The sequence below is a fragment of the Salvelinus sp. IW2-2015 genome, linkage group LG6.1 (genome assembly GCF_002910315.2).
Source record: "Salvelinus sp. IW2-2015 linkage group LG6.1, ASM291031v2, whole genome shotgun sequence".
Taxonomy (NCBI): Eukaryota; Metazoa; Chordata; class Actinopteri; order Salmoniformes; family Salmonidae; genus Salvelinus; species Salvelinus sp. IW2-2015.
The window spans coordinates 22,019,928-22,041,470 of NC_036845.1; the positions used below are offsets into that span (position 1 = coordinate 22,019,928).

At 43.8% G+C, this 21,543-nt stretch overlaps 1 protein-coding gene across 1 annotated transcript; it reads right to left on the minus strand.

The window, feature by feature from the left end:
* Positions 1–11,766: 11,766 nt before the first annotated feature.
* On the minus strand, positions 11,767–20,878 carry LOC111964745 (endothelin-2-like). Its single transcript, XM_023988569.2, has 4 exons — positions 20,628–20,878; positions 16,127–16,277; positions 15,644–15,757; positions 11,767–13,033 (listed from the first exon to the last, which is right to left on the minus strand). Exons 1-4 carry the CDS (start codon positions 20,683–20,685, stop codon positions 12,943–12,945), a joined length of 414 nt encoding a protein of 137 aa, XP_023844337.1. The 5' UTR covers positions 20,686–20,878; the 3' UTR covers positions 11,767–12,942.
* Between the last annotated feature and the right edge of the window lie 665 nt (positions 20,879–21,543).

The following is a 21,543-nucleotide window of genomic DNA, read 5'->3' on the forward strand; positions in this document are numbered from 1 at the left end:
GCTTTGTGATGGCCACTCCAATACCTTGACTTTGTTGTCCTTAAGCCATTTTGCCACAACTTTGGAAGTATGCTTGGGGTCATTGTCCATTTGGAAGACCCATTTGCAACCAAGCTTTAACTTCCTGACTGATGTCTTGAGATGTTGCTTCAATATATCCACATAGTTTTCCAACCTCATGATGCCATCTATTTTCTGAAGTACACCAGTCCCTGCTGCAGCAAAGCACCCCCACAAAATGATGCTGCCACCCCCGTGCTTCACGGTTGGGATGGTGTTCTTCGGCTTGTAAGCCTCCCCCTTTTTCCTCCAAACATAATGATGGTCATTATGGCCAAACAGTTCTATTTTTGTTTCATCAGACCAGAGGACATTTCTCCCAAAAGTACGATCTTTGTCCCCATGTGCAGTTGCAAACAGTAGTCTGGCTTTTTTATGGCAGTTTTGGAGCAGTGGCTTCTTCCTTGTTCCTTCTTCCTTTCAGGTTATGTCGATATAGGACTCATTTTACTGTGCCTATAGATACTTTTGTACCTGTTTCCTCCAGCATCTTCACAAGGTCCTTTGCTGTTGTTCTGGGATTGATTTGCACTTTTCGCACCAAAGTACATTCATCTCTATGAGACAGAACGCGTCTCCTTCCTGAGCAGTATGACGGCTGCGTGGTCCCATGGTGTTTATACTTGCGTACTATTGTTTGTACAGATGAACGTGGTACCTCCAGGCGTTTGGAAATTGCTTCCAAATATGAACCAGACTTGTGGAGGTCTACAATTTTTTTCTGAGGTCTTGGCTGATTTCTTTTGATTTTCCCATGATGTCAAGCAAAGAGGCACTGAGTTTGAAGGTAGGCCTTGATACATCCAGAAGTACACCTTCAATTGACTCAAATTATGTCAATTAGCCTTTCAGAAGCTTCTAAAGCCATGACATAATTTTCTGGAATTTCCCAAGCTGTTTAGAGGCACAGTCAACTTACTAAACTTCTGACACATTGGAATTATGATACAGGGAATTATAAGTTAAATAATCTGTCTGTAAACAATTGTTGGAAAAATGACTTGTGTCATGCACAAAGTAGATGTCCTAACCGACTTGCCAAAACTATAGTTTGATAACAAGAAATTTGTGGAGTGGTTGAAAAATGAGTTTTAATGGCTCCAACCTAAGTGTATGTAAACTTCCGATTTCAACTGTATATAGCACAGGTCTTCTATTGTAAGTAACGTTTTCAAGCATGTAAATATTTGTATATTTTTGAATGAGTTGAATGAGTCTGCTTTCTGGTGAATATTTGAAAAAATTGGCTGTAAATGTTCACATTTGCATCGTAAATATATTTATTGGAAGTAAAAAAATATTGACTGAAATTGACTGTTCATTTCCTTACTGGTCTTTAAAACCCCTTCTCCCTGGCAATTAATATTTTGTGCCCAATTACAAATCAAACTTTAGCGCATGGTTGGTTTGGAATTGGACATTTGTTTCTAGTTAGTGTTTGCATATCTGGAGGTTCTAGATTTGTGTAAGTAATATGGCAGAAGTGTCCAAGAGCCCATTATACAGCTGGGTAGAGTCATCACCATATTGCGACACCTATCCAATCCCCATCAGGTCAAACACTGAAATTATACAGTAGGGGGTTAAGGGCCTTAATTAAACTGTTTTGAATTTTTATTGTAATTTTATAAGCCTTCTCTCGGCCTGTACCTTAAAGGTCTTACTTACATTGGTTACAGAGAGCGAGATCACACAGTCATCTGAAAGACATAGCAAACAACTGGATACCGCCTTTCTAAATACTCTGCACTGATGACTTACCTACTGTAATTCAGCCAACGTCGACACAGTCACAGGGACAACAAGTGCACTTGTGCAGCTACAGAAGATTTTCTACGGGGTTTTTGGGGTCGCTTTGCAAAGCAGCCAAATCGGGGACAATAGGAGTGCGAGGCATTTATCAGGGGGAGTAGAACGGGGGCAAAAGTGACTGTTTGTTTGTTTGGGTTGTTGAGGAAACAGCCCCTCCTGTTTTGGAGACCACCGCGCAAAAGGCAAAGAGTTACAGAGGTTGTCTGGGGTTGGATAGGAGGTGGATAGCCAACTGTACACTCTATACTGAGTGTATTGTATACTAGTCTCACAGTCAGGCAAACTAGTGTGTCCATATATTGTATGTACGCTGGCATGTAAGCTGTTACAAAAAAATTACAATTTTCTTTTACTGCAGGCTCCCTTATCCAAGCTTTGAAACCAGATTATATTGGAGGATCTAAAATGATTACCAATAGTTTGTCACTGTTTTCTATCTCATCATTGCAGTCATGAAACATTCATAATTTTTCCATGATGAACCTTCATGCCACAATTTCTTTCAGAATCTCATTCTGGGGTAATGCAGGTTCTAATAGGAAATCACTTCACAAGGTCACAGTATAGCTGTTCATTGTTACTAATGAATAGAATGTAGAAGTGGGTTAACATAAACTATACCCAGTGAGTGGCATGCTGTTTTCATATAAATATTGTTGGGTACTTTTGCTTACAGATCGTATTGGGGTATGACAAAGGTGCACCTTGGCAACAGCCAAACGGGGAGAAAACATTACTCACCTCATTATCAACCCTCCGCTACTTCATATCACTTCCTCTCATTGACCAACAACTCTCCTGCTACTTCCTGTAATTTCTACTTTGGATGAAAAGGAATTGGAGAAAGCATCCTGTTTTTCTGTGTAGAACCAATATGACCATTGTTAGGTTTTAAATTAACCTATTAAAACTCACGGACGCTTAACAAAGCACAAACCAAGTTTATTCACCAATTGGATCGATACAGCTGCATAGGACAAAATACATATTCACACAAGCACTGATATTTAACCCTTTCTCCTATGGCTGGAGTCTCCTACACATCTGAAGCAGCCCAATGTCATCTCGGTTGGCTAGACCAGAACTAAGTGATATCTGTTCTTCCTCTCACTTCTTCCGAACCTGAGACCTCTGCCCCAAAGTGGTCACTTCCTCCCCACAATGCATGGCTTTTCATGTTGACTCGTACCAGACTATGTCTTTTTCTCCTCCCATCGGATCGCTGATGTATAACAATAACCTATCGGACAAAATGGTAAACGTTATACATTACCCTCTCTCCCTCATGTGACATGAATCAGTATAGTGGTTATATTCTCTAGAACCCGGCACACTGTGATCACAGGGCAAACCGGGTATGGTTTACTCTAGCCGATGAGTAAACAACTGGGATCAAATCATCGGAGGGTAACATTTTAATATCGGACTTCACTTGCTTCAGGAATTCTTACAGGGTAATTTACGAATTATCTGAGTTTTGTTGGACCGTCCTTCAATCAATTCAAAGTCCAATTTTAACTTTTTATTTGATAGCGCCTTTCGTAACATCAGCTAATATCTTTGTCGCGGCAGTGCTGTATCGAGACACGCCAGCCTTAGAAAGCCCTCATAACAGCTAGTAAATGCAGGTGCTAGCATTAGTGTCACGGTGGCGCTGAGGAAAAACCTGCCTAGAATGCGACAAAAACTCCTAGGAAGAAACCTAGCGAGGACGTCACGGCGTAGTGAGGGCGTTGCCCGCCAGTCCTTCTTGCAGCTCCCTGGCTGTGCCCGGGTGGCGATTTATAATCAGACTGAAGGCAAGGGAGTGTGTTCCAATAAGGTTGTCCAGTCTAGTGACAAGCACATGGCGGTCAAATAATAGTCTATCGAACTAGTCGTCATAGTTTTCAGTTGGCTTGTTTCATAGCGCGGATCAATCAAGAGAGTTGAAAAACAAACCCGGTCTGGACAAGGTAGCGGTCTACCATAACCCGGCAGGCCAGAACAGCTGAAACTGGGGAATACCGGCCAGGCCAGGTCGGACTGGGGACAGCAAGGAGTCACCACGGGCGGTCGCAGTCCCGACGTCATGGTCCTAGGGCCCAGGTCCCTCCGAGAGAAAGAACGAGAGAAGGAAAAATTAGTGACGAGAGCCAACGATTTTCAAAATTTTCCATCAAATGACAAGCCATGGTCCAAATATCAATCAGGAATAAAGTCTCAGTTGGCTTTTCCATAGCGATCATTAAGGCATGTTTGAAAACAGCAGGTCTGGGACAGGTTAGGGTGGTTCCATAACCGGCGAGGCTAGAACCGGAGTTGATTCAATCTGGCGAATATGGGTGCAGCAAGGCCAGGCGAGGACTGACGGGAACAGCAAGGTACGTCACGCGACGTGCCGGTTAGTCCCGACGTATGGTCCTACGGCTCAGGTCCTCAGCTAGAGAAAGAAAGAGAGAAGTGGAGAACATTCAGTAGAGACTGCCCAAGATTTCAAATGTTCAATATATAACATGACAGCATGGTCAAATAATAATCATGGAATAATCTCAAGTTGGCTTTCTCATAGCCGATCATTAAGGTTGAAAAACAGCAGTCTGGACAGGGTTATCGGGTTTTCCGTAACCACAGGCGAGGCAACAGTTTGATACTGGGAATAGCAGTGCAAGGCGCAGGCGGATCGGGGACAGCAAGGTGTCATCCTGCCGGTCCCTCGGTCTCTAAGTGCGCTGACGTCGGTGTGTTCCTACGGCTCAGAGGATGTGGCTCCAAGAGCAGAAAGGAGAGACGCGAGAATTAGGGAGCGCAATACTGTAAAAGAGCACAAAGGACAGCATGGATTAAGACAGGAGCAGTATTCCCCGGTAACCACTGACCCTCTAGCCCCGACACAAACTCTGGCAGCATAAAATTATGCTGGAGGCTGAGACAGGAGCGGTCAGGAGACACTGTGGCCCCATCCGAAGAAACCCCCGGACAGGGCCAAATAGGAAGGATATAACCCCACCCACTTTGCCAAAGCACAGCCCCCGCACCACTAGAGGGTAATCCTCAACCACCAACTTACAATCCTGAGACAAGGCCGAGTATAGCCCACAAAGGTCTCCACCACAGCACAAACCAAGGGGGGGCGCCAACCCCTTGTTGCAGTAGAACAGGTTTGAGCATAGCAGGTTACTTTAAATGGAGCAGGGTTTTGGCAGAGGATAGATTTCAGTTGCAGAACTGTAGGTGGATCAACAATTATCTGCCTAATGTACAGTATAAGAGTACATTATGGGACATGGTGTGATCTTGTTGGCCTCTGATCTATTGTCGTTGTGGTGACATGAGGAAATGGCACCCGGCCCTGCTCTTGATTGAAGGATGACTATGTTGGGGCCTGTCTGGAGAGCCTGGCCGCAGGGGTACTCTGCATTAGATGTATGACAACAAGTATGACAGGAATGGGGCTGATTGCATCACACTGCCAAAGGGGAGATCGATTATTTGAAAGTCATCTCATTAAAAACCCCAGTGAGACGATTCCCAGTGTTACTCATCGTTTCAGCAATAGGCCTATGTCCAAGAGGTCAGCGAGGGGTCATGGTAACTAAGAATGGGTGGTGCAGGACACTACCGCAATGACACATTTGGTCATAGGAAATGTGCCAAGAGATCCTTATGACAACAGAAACTGGCCTGCTTTTGAAGGGAAAATCTATTTTTTTATTAATTTGAGCTTTTGATTTCCTCTGCCATTTATCTACCTTGGGCCTCTGTTTGAACTAAGAGCAGTGTTTGCATTGGCCTAAGAGACTGGGAGAAGGTGAAACTACTATACACAAACAGAAAAATCATATTTCTCGATTATTTGCTCCATGTGGCATACATCAGCATGTGAGAGTATTTTTCAAAACAGTTATTGTTATTAGCTTGTTTCCTAGTAAAGTGAATGGAGAATCCTAATGTATAGGTCTGTTGAAGAGCTAAAATGTACCATATTTACGTAACAATTCAATATTACAGCATTTTCTTCCTCACTATATTACATCATAAGCTAATTTCAATAGTATCCTTTCAATGTTTCACATTCTGGTGAGATTCAGTGGCTTGGTGTCTCAGGACACAGTTCAAAATGTTGTTCTACACCACTGCCAAATTAACAGTCATATACTGTACATTCATAGTTTAGAAAAGGCCTATTCAATCTCACCTATTCCTGCATGCAGTGCAGGGAGTTCTCATAATAAAGTCCACTCTTCACACAACTCTAAAGTTACCTTTTGCTTTTCCACACATACCTCATCAATTAACAATACATACAGTATGATGTGGAGTGATAATGATTTATATGATTCAGTAAATTCAAAGTGCTCAGTCATTGCTTATTAGGTGTTTCCCTTTCTGTACCAGTTATTGATCTAAGTATACACCAGGATTTTTTTTTAAATCCAGGCAACTTGTTTGACTGAATATGCTTCCTGTCTCTTATCCCATGGGCTAGACGTGTTCTGTATCACACCATAAAACAATAACACGGGAGAATTGGCCACATGACTTGGGTGCAATTCCTCGTCCCTTCACATTTCCTTTATAATATGTTCTGTTGCAGGGTTATTAACCAAAGAAGACTGACAACTCCATTCTGCCTGCACTCCTTGTGTCACGGTTTTCTAAAATAGAACCCAGAAGCAGACCAGGACAAGGAGAGTAGGACGAAGGTGAGTATTTATTTACAAGTTTAAACGTAGAGGTAGAAAGATCCAGGTGGCGGAGCGGGCAGCGGAGGTGAGTTGATGGGAGTGAATAGGCAGATCCAAGGGAGTAACAGAAGCCACCGACGACCAGGCAGGGATGGGGTGAGTGTTTCCGGTTGTGAATGCATGTTCATTGTGGGCTAACCTGATCCGGCCAGGGGATATGGATGTCAGGTTCCAGAGCTTATGAAGTGGAGGGGTGATGATCAGGACCAGGTGTGCAGATAGCTGATGGGATACAGGTGCGGGTAATCAGAGATCTCCCAACTAGCTACATCTGCCCGCAACCAGACAGGGTGCGTTCCAGGACACCGGAAAAACACTCCAGGAAGAACACAGGCAAAAACAGACTCAGAAGCGGGACTGTGACGAGTACCCCCCTCCGACGAACTGCCACCTGGGCGGACTACCCGGAGTCGCCAGCGGTCGGAGGCGTGAAGGATTCACCGAAGCATGGTCAGCATCAAGGATCGGACCAGCAGGAATCAACCCTCTCCTACTGGTACAATCCTTCCCAATTCCACGACGATACTGGGAACCCGACGCCTCGCGTTGGTCCATGATGCGGCATACCGTGAGCACCTCCGGTAGACAGCGCATCCATCATCGAGGGAGGAGAGGACGAGAGACGAGTGGGGAAACAGAGACTGAAGGAGAAAAGAACCGGCTTGAGAGCAGACGACCACATGGAGCAAGGTGGGGTGGTACTCTAAGCGTTGCAGCAACTTGAGTCGGACCACAACAGGATTAAGAGATTCCTCCACCACAAAACGGACCAATGAACTTATGTGACAGTTTCTTCGACTCAGCTCCGTAGAGGAAGATACCGTGTAGCCAACAACCTTATCTCGACGGTATACGCTAGCGGGGCAGGAATACGGCGACGATTCGCCTGGATCTGAACCCGGTCAGAAACTCTAAGGAGGCCTTCCTGGCCCGATGCCAGGTCCGGTGGCAACGACGAATGTGGGCCTGGACAGAGGGAACCGAGAGATCCTCTCCTGAGAAGGAAACAAGGGAGGTTGGTAACCGTACAAGCACTGGAAGGGAGACATCCCAGTGGCAGATGAAGGGAGGTATTATGGGCATACGACCAGGGTAATTGAGAGAGACCAAGAGGTGGGATCAGAGGAGACAAGCAGCGCAGCGTGGACTCCATCTTCTGGTGGCTCTCTCCGCCTGACCATTAGATTGGGGGTGAAATCCAGATGTGAGACTGACTGTTAGCTCCAATGGCCAAACAGAAGGATCTCCAGACAGCAGAGGTAAACTGAGGACCACGGTCAGAAACAATGTCACTGTGGCAACCGTGGACCCTGAAAACCTCCCTAACAAGGATCTCGGACGTCTCAGTGGCAGATGGAAGCTTGGAGATGGGGACAAAGTGAGCAAACTTGCTGAATCGGTCCACAATGGTCAGAATGACCGTGTTCCCAACAGAAGAGGGCAACCCGTGATAAAGTCCAGGGCCAGATGCGACCAAGGTCGCCGGGGAATAGGTAGGGGGTGAAGAAGCCAGAGCTGGCCGATTGGTACTCTTATCTAGCAAGAAGCAGAAGCGAGCGGCAACAAACCTCCGGGTATCTTCTCCCATGGCAGGCCACCCAAATCGTCTGCGCAGTCGCCATAGTCCGAGCAACGCCAGGGTGACAAGCTATCTTGCTGGCGTGGGACCACTGAAGTACAACAGAACGGACCGACTCAGGCACGAACAACCGACCGGGTGGACCGTTACCGGGCCGGGCTGCGTCCGAAGGGCCGCCATCACATCCTCCTCAATCCTCCATGTAACGGCTCCCACGACAAAGTTCTGGGGAAGAATCGTCTCAGTCTTGGCCCCACTCTCCTCCGTCTTGGAGAACATCCGGGACAAGGCGTCCGCGCTTGCCGTCTTCGACCAGGTCGGAACGTCAGGGAAAAATTGAAGCGTCCAAAAAACAAAGCCCACCTGGCCTGACGGAGTTGAGACGTTTAGCGATTGCACGTAAGCCAGATTCTTGTGGTCAGTCCAGACCACAAACGGTTGCTCCGCTCCCTCCAACCAGTGGCCACTCCTCCAAGGCAAGCTTCACAGCGAGAAGCTCCCGGTTACCCACATCGTAGTTTCTCTCTGCTGGTGAAAGACGACAAGAGTAGAAGGCGCAGGGATGGAGTTTACCGTCAGTGGAGCTACGCTGGGACAGGATGGCGCCCACCCCCACATCAGACGCGTCCACCTCAACAACAAACTGACGGGAAGTGTCAGGTTGAGAGAGAATCGGGGCGTTGGTGAATCGGCTCTTCAAGTCCAGAAATGCTCGGTCTGCCTCAGGAGTCCAACAGAAATTTCTGGTGCAAGACGTCAGGGCAGTTAAAGGGGCGGCCACCCGGCTATAATCACGGATAAACCTCCGATAGAAGTTCGCAAACCCCAGGAATCTCTGGAGCTGCAATCTCGTACCGGGCTGGGCCCAATCCCGAACCGCCCGAACCTTCTCTTGGTCCATCTTGATCTCTCCCCTGGAGATGATGTACCCGAGGAAGGACGTAGTGTGGGCGTGAAAATCACACTTTTCAGCCTTCATGAACAGGCGGTTCTCCAATAACCGCTGCAGGACCTGCTTGACATGCTGGACGTGGCTAGAAGGCTCCCTCGAGAAGATGAGGATATCATCCAGGTAAACGAACACAAAAATACCAATCATATCTCTCAGCACGTCATTCACCATACTTTGGAACACAGCAGGAGCGTTGGTCAGTCCAAACGGCATCACCTGGTACTCGAAATGTCCCATAGGTGTATTGAACCCAGTCAACCACTCGTCCCCCTCTCTGATCCGAACCAAATGATAAGCATTGCGTAGGTCAAGCTTCGTAAACACCGTAGCACCCTGTAAAGAGTCGAAAGCAGAGCTCATCAAGGGCAGGGGATACTTGTTRTTGACCGTAATATCATTCAACCCCCGATAATCAATACACGGTCGAAGAGAGCCATCCTTCTTGCTCACAAAAAATAATCCTGCTCCCAGGGGTGATGACGAGGGGCGAATGYGACCTGCAGCTAGAGACTCCTTGATGTAGGTCTCCAAGGCTTCACGCTCAGGTCGAGAGATACTGTATAACCGTCCCTTGGGAAAGGCAGCTCCAGGGAACAGATTAATCGCACAGTCATAAGGTCGGTGGGGAGGAAGTGACAGAGCCTTRTGCTTACTGAATACTTCACCCAAATCGTGATATGTTTCTGGAACCAGGGACAAATCAGGGGGAGCAGACTCACTGACCTGACTGGGAACAGCATGAGAACAGGCAGTCCTAAGGCAGTTAGCATGACACTCAATGCTCCAACTAGTTACCTTACCCGTCACCCAATCAAACGAGGGATTGTGTTCTCTCAGCCAGGGGTAACCAGGAACCAGAGGAACATGGGGCGAGGGCAGAATGAAGAAGGAGATAACCTCTGAATGATTCCCCGACAACAACATCTTAACCGGTTCAGTCCTCATAGTGATCCGTGCCAGACTACTGCCGTTCAGAGTGGTTGCTTCAATGGCTTCCAGCAATTGCTCCTTGGAAAGCCCCAGCTGTTCCACCAAGTCGGCATCAATAAAGCTGCCATCGGCACCTGAATTGATAAAAGCGTTCATCGCTAAACTCTGATTCTTATTCATGAGGGTCGCAGGAAAACGGGGTCTGACAGGGTTCTTGGGATGTTGAAACTGGCTCGCTAAAAGTCCTCCCAAAACTAGCGAGCCGGGCAGTTTAACGGGCGCTGAGGACAAGCGGAGATGTAATGTCCCGAGCTACCACAGTAGAGGCAGCTGTTGGTCTCACGTCTACGTTGGCGCTCCTCCTTAGTTAACCCGTCGCCCCACTTGCATGGGTTCAGGATCTGGCGGCAAGACACCTCCACTAATCCCGTGTGGGGAATAATGATCAACACGTTCTGGTCCACTTCCTGACCCGAATGGTAACCGAGTTGCTGATTGATTGGACGGGCCACACTGCTTCTCCCTCCTTCTCTCTCGGACTCTATTATCCACCCGAATAGATAATGTGACCAAACTGTCTAGGTCACTAGGCTCTGGATAGGAGATCAGCTCGTCCTTGAGTTGCTCCGACAACCCCTGGTAAAAAGCCGCTTGTAGTGACTCCTCATTCCAACCACTCTCCACAGCCAATGTCCTGAATTCGATCACAAAGTCTGCCACACTGCGATCTCCTTGGCGAAGAGAGAACAAACGTTTAGCTGCATCCTTACCTCGGACTGGATGGTCAAAAAGCTTTCTCATCTCTGCCGTGAACTCCTGGTATGACGCCATGCAGGTGTCCTGTCGTTCCCAAACGGCTGAAGCCCATTCCAGAGCTCTACCACGCAGCAGTTCAATAACAAAAGCTATCCTAGCCTTCTCTGTGGCGTAAGAGTAGGGCTGCAGATCAAAAACTAAACCACACTGCATAAGAAATGAACGGCATCTTCCCAAATCCCCTTCGTACTTATCAGGCGTCGGAACCTTGGGCTCACGGAAGGAAACCGCTCCAGAAGCGGCAGGTGAGAGGGGTGAAACAGGTGGTGGATGACCCGCCGGCAAACTGAGCTGATCCTGGATACTCGTCAAGCTAGCAGAGAAGTTCTGGACTGAAAACGCTATCTCCTGTAGCGCCGTGTTGTGTTGTCCCAATATCTTCTCCTGCTGGGTAATGGCATGGCAAACGGAATCCAGGTCCGCTGGGTTCATCCTTGGCCGGATCGTTCTGTCACGGTTTTCTAAAATAGAACCCAGAAGCAGACCAGGACAAGGAGAGTAGGACGAAGGTGAGTATTTATTTACAAGTTTAAACGTAGAGGTAGAAGCTTATGAAGTGGAGGGGTGATGATCAGGACCAGGTGTGCAGATAGCTGATGGGATACAGGTGCGGGTAATCAGAGATCTCCCAACTAGCTACATCGCCCGGCAACCAGACAGGGTGCGTTCCAGGACACCGGAAAAACACTCCAGGACAGAACACAGGCAAAAACAGACTCAGGAAGCGGGATTCGTGACACCTTGACCCATCAGAATATTTGTAATGGAACTATTACACTGTGTTGTAGGTAAACGTCGAGTTCATCATCTAGTCAAAGCAGTAAAATAAGGAGTCAGGCAAGTATTTTGTATAATTCAACTATTAATTTGTTTATTATTACACACTGCTTCACACAGTCACTCAATACAGAAGTGGTCGAAATCAAAATGTCAAGAATTGAATACAACAATATACCGTATGTTTCAATGTTATGTATGTTTTACTCCCACCCACCTGACCCACCCAATCATACACACATCTACACTGAGTGTACAAAACATTAAGGACATCTGCTCTTTCCATTGCATAAACTGACCAGGTGAATCCAGGTGAAAGCTATGATCCCTTATTGATGTCACTTGTTAAATTCACTTCAATCAGTGTAGATGAAGGGGAGGAGACAGGTTAAAGAAGGATTTTTAAGCCTTGACACATCTGAGACATGGATTGTGTATGTGTGCCAATCAGAGGGTACATGGGCAAGACAAAAGATTTAAGTGCCTTTGAACAGGGTATGGTAGTAGGTGCCAGGCTCACCGGTTTGTGTCAAGAACTGTAACGCTGCTGGGATTTTCACACTCAACAGTTTCCCGTGTGTATCAAGAATGGTCCACCACCCAAAGGACATCCAGTCAACTTTACAACTCAATATTAGGAAGGTATTCTTAATGTTTTGTACACTCAGTGTATAATCCTAAACATTGCACCTTTAAATGACCTCAGTCATTTCCCTTGATGAATAACCTGTATAGCAATCATAATATGTTGTTATTATACAAATCAAATAAAGGAGAGATTAAATATGTTTGGCAAAATAATGAGAAAAACACAGTGGTTATTTCATACATCATTTTGATGATCGTATCAGTCATATTCTCCCTGTTACATTCTTTCCATCATGACAGCAATGGTCTGCCACTGTTTTGAACACAGACACCAGCATAAACACATAAACTGTTCTCTCCTCTACGGCTACCTGGCCAGAGTCTGCCAGTAGCATGGACCATCCTTGTCCCTCCTGCCCCTAACATAAACATTTTGCTGCACAAATAACCTGTATGCATCATGCCTGGTCCATCCCTCAAGGTTTGGATCTAGCGTCTGTCTTCAGGCCTCTGTCACATTTTGTTTTCCAACCTCTCTTTATGGGTGCAAACCGACAAACAGACAGGCAGTCCCACCGGTCTGCGGCCTTCCTGCATGTGACACATCTCTCTATCAGCAGCCCTTTGTTCTGCTCCTCTCCATGTTAGAGTGTCATTTGTTCTGGTACTCGCTCTTCACTCCGTCTGCCACACAATGTCGTTTAGCGCTCATTAAGCCCAGGGGCCCTGGCTACTTCCTTCCTGGGTGGAAAGGCCCATCCCCTGGCTCTCTCAGAGGCTCTGACCATAGATCTTTGGAGGAAAGAGACATTGGTCAGCAACATAATAACAAAGGTCATCTTGTGGTACAATATGAAATAATTCTGTGTACAGCCTATGCTTCATTTGATAACCAGAATAGCAAACAGCTGTTCCAAGCTCACCTAAGGAAAGTCAAAAGGTTGGGGAGCTCTTAATTGAGCTCTGGGGTGAAGAGTTATCTGAGCTGCACACAAGAAGAGAGATAGATGGGGGCAGACTGGCCTACACACAATAACGTTGAAGTGAAGATTTTTACAAATGAATAAAACATGAAAAAATGAAATGTTTTGAGTCAATAAGTATTTAACCCCTTTGTTATGGCAAGCCTAAATTAGTTCAGGAATAAAAGTGTGCTTAACAAGTCACAATAAGTTGCATGGACTCACTGTGTGCAATAATAGTGTTTAACATGATTTTAGAAATGACTACCTCATCTCTGTACCAAACACATACAGATAATTGTAAGGTCCCTCAGTCGAGCAGTGAATTTCAAACACAGACTCAACCACAAAGACCAGGGAGGATTTCCAATGCCTCGCAAAGAAGGGCACCTTTTGGTAGAATTAAAATTAAAATTAAAAGCAGACATTGAATATCCCTTTGAGCATGGTGAAGTTATTAATTACACTTTGGATGGTGTATCAACACACCCAGTCACTACAAAGATACAGGCGTCTTTCCTAATTGAGTTGCTGGAGAGGAGGAAACCCGCGCAGGGATTTCACCATGAGGCCAATGGTGACTTTAAAACAGGTACAGAGTTTAATGGCTGTGGTAGGAGAAAACTGATGATGGATGTACAACATTGTAGTTACTCCACAATACTAACCTAATTGACAGAGGGAAAAGAATGAAGTCGGTACAGAATAAAAATATTCCCAGAACATGCATCCTGTTTGCAACAAGGCACTAAAGTAATACTGCAAAGAAAATTGGCAAAGCAATTAACTTTTTGGCCTGAATACAAAGTGTTATTGGATTTGCTCCAAACATACAACACATTAATGAGTACCACTCTCCATATTTTTAAGCATACTGGTGGTTGTATCATGTTATAGGTATGCTTGTTATCGTTAAAGGACTGGGGACTTTTTCAGGATAAAAAAATTAACGTAACGGAGCTAAGCGCAGGCAAAATATTAGAGGAAATCTTAGTTCAGTCTGCCCTCCACCAGACACTGGGAGATTAATTCACCTTTCTTCAGGACAATAACCGAAAACACAAGGCCATTTCTACACTGGAGTTGGTTACTAAGAAGACAGAGAATGTGGCCAAGTTACAGTTTAGACTTAAATCTACTTGAAAATCTATGGCAAGACCTGAAAATGGTTGTCTAGCAATGATCAATAACCAATTTGACAGAGTTTGAAGAATTTTGACAAGAATACTGGCCAAATGTTGCACAATCCAGGTGTGGAAAGCTCTTAGAGACTTACCCAGAAAGACTCAGAGGTGTAATCACTGCCAAAGGTGCTTCTACAAAGTATTGACTCAGGGGTGTGAATACTTACGTAAATTATATATTTCTGTATTACATTTTCAATCAATTTGCACAATTCTCTAAAAACATGTTTTTCCTTTGTCATTATGGGGTAATGTGTGTAGATGTGTGAAAAAAAATAATATTTAATCCATTTTGAATTCAGGCAGTAACACAACAAAAAGTAGAAAAAGTCAAGGGGTATGAATACTTTCTGAAGGCACTGTAGATACCCTTCAAACAAACTAAGATCAGTGAATTCTCACAATACCTTTGATCAAAGAATCAGGTGTGTAAAGATCTGTTGCCTCTTTTTTTTGGGCCAATTTGGCAATCTAAAGACAACTTTATTGTACACTAAAAGTTTTACTGACATCATTGCAAGGTCATAGACCAAACAATAATGTCTTTACAATATAATGTCTAACGGCTCTATCCAAGTGTGTGGCGTTACAGATTGCACGCTAGAAATGTAAAGGTAATTTGTGATTGAGCCGATATTCTGTATGCAGCGTTTACTGTGAATGCAGTCTCCGTTAATTAGGAACATTGCCTTTCAATTTCAATCCCGCTGTAACGATACGGATTGAATAGAGCCCTATGTCTCCCTAAGTGAAAAATGACCCCTGTTTGTCTCCCAATGAGGAACAATGAGTGCAATGAGTCTCTAGGTGTCTCCAGGTGCCTGTATTTGTTTCTCTATCATCCTTAGGAACCATTAATCCCAAACTCAGCCTTTCAATTCTTGAGACTCCTAGACACTTCACTCCCCTGTCCCTTCAGCCAATCAAAACATGCAGTGAGGATTACACAGCCTGGGATGACACTGCCCCTTTGGGCACTCCGTAACATTGTGGTGCAGATTCATTCCACCACGAGAGGGAACGCCTGTGTGAGACACACAACAACACTCCCTCAAGATAATAATAGCATCCCAGAGAAGTGAGCTATGCTCTCAGACCACACCTTGAAGAGCTTCAACAGAGAGTCCTTGTTCTGTGTACTCAAATGGCTAACTAATAAAACGAGAACATTCCACAGTCTCTGAGTATCTGTCTGTCTGCGGTGGTGGTGCTGTGTGTGTGATGGTGTCTTGGCCATTGTTTTGACCCCAACTCACCTGTCCTGACAGAAGCTGGTGCAGGTGTGGTCGTCAGAGTCGGCACACACACAGCGACTGGCAGACCTACGGCGACGTGACAGGGGGCTGCCCAAGCCGTAAACAGTGGTCTTACTACAGAAAGGGAAAGAGAGAAAGGGAATGTCAGTTTTATCAGTCACCCTCAAGATATAACCACAATGTTTATAGACTTTGTCCCTTGGCATTAATAAAATGCAGTGTTGCAAGACAGGGATGATTGCCAGAATAATGTCATATTGATGCCAATGATACACAGCTAAAATAAAAAACGGTGCAAATATTAATGTTGATATCATCACACTGTGACGTAATTGACCCACATAAGTGAATTGCTCAAGTATATGTCTGCAAAGCTGAGTAGGTATTTGTTTGACGTCTTTGATGGTGTGTAGTGTAAGTAAGTGTATGAGCATGTGTTTCTCTCTGTGAATGCATATATTTCTGTGAGGTGTGTTTGCCCACCTTGGTGTGTTGACCCAAATGATGTCGAGATGGCAAAAGTAGTGGCATTCAGAGTCCAGCTGATTGTTGCAGGCACAGCGTTTGGTCCTCACTCTGTGAGGTGGAGCCAGATCACTGGATTTAGGCCTCTCTGACAGTGGAAGTCCAAATCCTACATGACAGACAGAAGGATATAGCTAAGAAACCAATCCTGGTGCATCAAGACCGTACAATCCACCAGCCAGGGTTGGGTAGGTTACTTTCTAAACGTAATCCTTTACAGTTACTAGTTACCTGTCCAAAATTGTTAACAGTAACATAACTTTTGGATTACCCAAACTCAGTAACGTAATCTGATTACATTCCATTACTTTTAGATTACTTTCCCCTTAAGAGGCATTAGAAGAATACAACAATGTATGTTACCAATTGAACGACATCTATTGGAGGATAAATCAATGTTAAAGTTTACATAGCTGGCCATATATGGATGTTACATTTTACTTTATGGGTTCGTTATGTAGGCTTCTGCTTTCAGCTACAAATAATAATACGATTAAATTTACATTAAAAAACAAAGTCTATCAGATTTCCAGTTATTCCAATAAATGTTATACCCCTTGATCTTCAAGAATAGGACTTGGAAACATGGTTATTATTGATTAGCCAAATTGTTTTACCTGAGCTTAACCCCAAAACTAAGGACGTATTAGCCAGCCCTACTCTGTTGTTTATGATTTTGTATTGATTGTGCTCATTGATTCGAATGCTGCACTCATTAAATGGCATGTTTTGAGCACTACTGAAAAGTGGTATTTACATGTGAAAAATCAATGCAATATGCTGCATTTTCTATAGGCCTATTGTTTACCTTTTTGTTGGTGACACTTCGATATCTTGATAATATGCAGCTGTTTAAAGGGCAAATCCACAGATGAAACAATAACAAAACGGACGCCCCACCACTGTTTTGGTAAAAAGCTGAGGGATGGGCCTGGAGAAATGTAATCACTCTCAGATTAATTGACAGAGCTATGGATGCAAGGACTGACCATCCATGATATTAAAAGTATTGTTTTAACCATGTTATGAGGCTATACAGTGTTTAATTACATTTAGAATGTTTACAAACATTGGAGAAAAACAAGCTTAAATTTTGGTTTCTCATGGAGTGTGACATTTGAACTAAGCTCATGAGGCATTTATAAGTTATATTTCTCAATAATAAATGGATAGATACTGTATATATAATTTATAAATCCAAAAATGGATGTAGCAACTACAGATTGCCCCTTTAAATCTATCAAAAGTGTGCGAGTTTGAGCATGTGTCCATTAGGCCTATGGATTTTTTATTTTTATTTTTTAAATCAGCCTGAATTAGATTGAGCAATAAAAGCCCCACTTTTATTCCATAGGCTGGGATCCGCACTATGCAGCTGTTGCAAGAGCGCATTTTTCACTGGCTGTCCACTGGTTCCAAAAGCAAGGATTGATAGGCAGCTTAAACTTTTTGAATTCAACCATTATTGGGTTCAAATACACATTTAGATTTGTGAACAGCCATCCACAACAACCACAATCCATAACACGCAAAAAGCTAAATGAGAGAGCAGAAGTGTGATTCACAATTACATCAATGCAGATATAAATAATAAGTGATATCTGTATCACTGTAGACTAACCCACTGCTGTCATTCTTACCTCCAAGCGTTTATTCAAGTTGGATAATCTTTGGATGCCGACAGCAGTCGCACCATTGGAAAGCATAGCTTAGATTGTAACCTACAAAAGCCTGTTCCTGCTCTTTTCCCGCGATCCATCAAACACATTTGGTGTGTCATCATAGTGGTCTCTGACTTGTGGTCAGACTTGCTCAGATGGAACAAACTTAAACTCGTGCCTTTTTTCAATGCTGATTTGAATGTCATTGAGAAAACAGAGAAGTGTCAAAGATTTTTTTCGCAAACATCCTTTTTGATTTTAAAAGTAATCCTCAAAGTAATCATCTAGTTTTTCAAAGTATCTGTAATCTGATTACAATATTTTTGCTGGTAATGTAACGGATTACAGTTTTTTTGTAATCCCTTACTCCCCAACCCTGTCACCAGCATAAAGGGACACTAGACAAATGTATTATTACCGGTACTCCGCTATTTGCCTTGATCTATCACACCAGTCTAATCAATCCTTTCCGTGGAAAGCTAGTAATCATCTGTAATCTCTGTTATCTGTCTGTTCAAACATTCTGAAGGGAGTGCCAATGCCAATAGTGAAAGGCAAACAGACATTTTGGGGAGACTTCACCTCTTTAATTGACTGTGTTAAGTAAGTTAGTGGGTTCCTCGATAGGAAGGGAATATGTACTAGTGTTTCAGTGGAGTCAGTACATCTCATTTGTCCCGATACAGAGATGACCAGAGTAGTGAGAAACACAGCCTCTGTTATTTTCTGACTGTATAATGATAAGTCTACAACCAGCAAACTAACATTGTCATGATCTCACAAGTTCAAGTTTAACTTTTTATGGCTGGGGGGCAGTATTGAGTAGCTTGGATGAATAAGGTGCCCAGAGTAAACTGCCTGATACTCAGGCCCAGAAGCTAAGATATGCATATTATTAGTATATTTGGATAGAAAACACTCTGAAGTTTCTAAAACTGTTTTAATGATGTCTGTGAGTATAACAGAACTCATATGGCAGGCAAAAACCTGAGAAAAAATCCAACCAGGAAGTGGGAAATCTGAGGTTTGTAGGTTTTCAAGTCTTTGCCTATCCAATATACAGTGTAAGATTTGGTTCAATTGCACATCCTAAGGCTTCCACTAGATGTCACCAGTCTTTAGAACCTTGTTTCAGGCTTCTACTGTGAAGGGGGAGCGAATACGAGCTGATTGAGTCAGGTGTCTGGCAGAATGCCATGAGCTAAGTCTCGCGCGCGGCCGTGAGCACGAGCTCTGTTCCTTTTCCTTTCTAAAGACAAAGGATTTGTCCAGTTGGAATATTATTGAAGATTTATGATAAAAACATCCAAAAGATTGATTCTACTCTAATGGAACTGTCGTCTGAACTAAGTGCCTGCGCCTTGTGAATTTGTATTTGTGAACTAAACGCGCGAACAAAAAGGAGGTATTTGGACATAAATTATGAACTTTATCGAACAAAACAAACATTTATTGTTGGAACTGGGATTCCTGGGAGTGCATTCCGACAAAGATCATCAAAGGTAAGTGAATATTTATAATGCTATTTCTGACTTACTCCACAACATGGCGGGTATCTGTATGGCTTGTTTTGGTCTCTGAGCGCTGTACTCAGATTATTGCATGGTGTGCTTTTTCCGTAAAGCTTTTTTGAAATCTGACACAGCGGTTGCATTAAGGAGAAGTATATCTTTAATTCCATGTAAAACACTTGTATTTTCATCAACATTTATGATGAGTATTTCTGTAAATTGATGTGGCTCTCTGCAAAATCACCGGATGTTTTGGAAGCAAAACATTACTGAACATAACGCGCCAATGTAAACTGAGATTTTTGGATATAAATATGAACTTTATCGAACAAAACATACATGTATTGTGTAACATGAAGTCCTGAGTGTCATCTGATGAAGATCATCAAAGGTTAGTGATAAATTTTATCTCCATTTCTGCTTTTTGTGACTCCTCTCTTTGGCTGGAAAAATGGCTGTGTTTTTGTGACTAGGTGCTGACCTAACATAATTGCATGGTATGCTTTCGTCGTAAAGCCTTTTTGAAATCGGACACTGTGGTGGGATTAACAACAAGTATATCTTTAAAATGGTGTATAATACTTGTATGTTTGAGGAATTTTAATTATGAGATTTCTGTTTGAATTTGGCGCCCTTCACTTTTACTGGATGTTGTCAAATCGATCCCGTTAACGGGATTTCAGCCATAAGAAGTTTTAAGGTGCTTTTGACAACCAAGATCACTCAAATACTATATAATCCATTTGCTGTGTGAGATGAAGGTTCTCCAGGGAATCAACATTTGAGAATGTGTACCCCTGAGCTAGTCAGCAAGGTTGAAGTGAGATGTAACACTGGTCCTAATGTGTTAACGATAGACCTTCATTGATGATGTGACAGTTGGAACGGGGCTTGGTGAAACGTGTCTCTTTGTTGCTTTAAATATCTTGTCACTGAATATAATGAGTGTGCTTATGAGTAAGTCTTTACATTGCTCTGGACAATGCTGTTTTCAATGCTGCACCATGTCATCACTGTACAGGGATATTCATTTGTTTAAATGGAAAGTCAGCCAGTGTTTTGTTGATGCAGAACCTCAATAGAATTACATCAGTTTTTATATAGTGCGTCATTCCAAAGTAATATTTTTATGTTATTTTGTATTTAGTTATGCATTCAGAAAATGAACAGTTATTTTTGACCATTATTTTTCAATACTTCAATGACATGATTAAGTCTATTTTTGCTTGTGGAAGACATAACAATTCCTAAGATAATTTATTATAGTAATAGCATTGTAGTACTCACCTTCCTGCATGGACACACACACAGTGATGAGAAGGAGCAGGCTGGTGTGTGCTGTCATGGTTGCTGTTGGTCTGTTTGTAGAGCTCACGGTGAAGTAGAATATCCTTAAATGCACTTTGGCAAATTATCCCAGCTGCTGCTTGCTTGTTTCTTTGCAGGTGCCTGAGAGGTGGCCCTCAATTTATAGTCCTCTTTTCCCATAATGTCACACTGGAAGTCCTGCCCCCTGCTGCTACAATGTTACACAACTCCTTCAGAGGGTTTGAGATTCCTATTATCATAGGAATCTATGTTCACTCCACCCCACCACAACTCACCAACCCTCCAGCCTGCAGGTCAATGGGCAGACAACAGTTCACTTATCACCTGTAGCATGTTGCATTCCCTTTCCACATGCAATTTGGTTGTGTGACATGTACTTTTGCTGTCATATTTTGAGGGATGTTTGACATATGGCGAGAGCCTGAGGGAGGAGGGTAGGAGGGAAGGAGAGGGAGGGAGGGAGTGGAAGACCATGTGGAAAAGGAGAGAGATGGCTCCTGATTGCCTGCTTTGCATGGAGTCTGCGAGGGAAGGCCAGGGTGCTGTGGAAACAATGATCAGGGGGAACGTTATCCAATACAGGGGGGTTGGCAGATTGTGGTGGTGGAGCAGATGTGCATTGGGTGACAATTGACTCAATTCGGGATTGATTGACAGAACAAATTAATTCCCGATGTGGTGTTGACTGAACAATATTATTTAATTTGTTTTCTCTTTTAAAGAAGAATGGAATTCCACCATCCTTACGATACTTATTTTCTCAAGCTCTATTTATAGTATAGACAGTGCAGAAGATTGCAGTTGTAACATGTACTGTTTGAATACTGCTGGAAGTGTTACCACTAGGCCACACGGGCGCCACAAAGTAAGATTT

What these genes read in the sequence shown, in the direction of transcription:
- LOC111964745 (XM_023988569.2), bottom strand. Translation starts at nt 20,685, where the DNA reads ATGACAGCACACACCAGCCTGCTCCTTCTCATCACTGTGTGTGTGTCC. An exon ending in ATTTGGGTCAACACACCAAG is followed by an intron (nt 15,758 to 16,126) that starts GTGGGCAAACAC and finishes CCCTTTCTGTAG; the next exon opens with TAAGACCACTGTTTACGGCT. An exon ending in ACCAGCTTCTGTCAGGACAG is followed by an intron (nt 13,034 to 15,643) that starts GTGAGTTGGGGT and finishes TTTCCTCCAAAG; the next exon opens with ATCTATGGTCAGAGCCTCTG.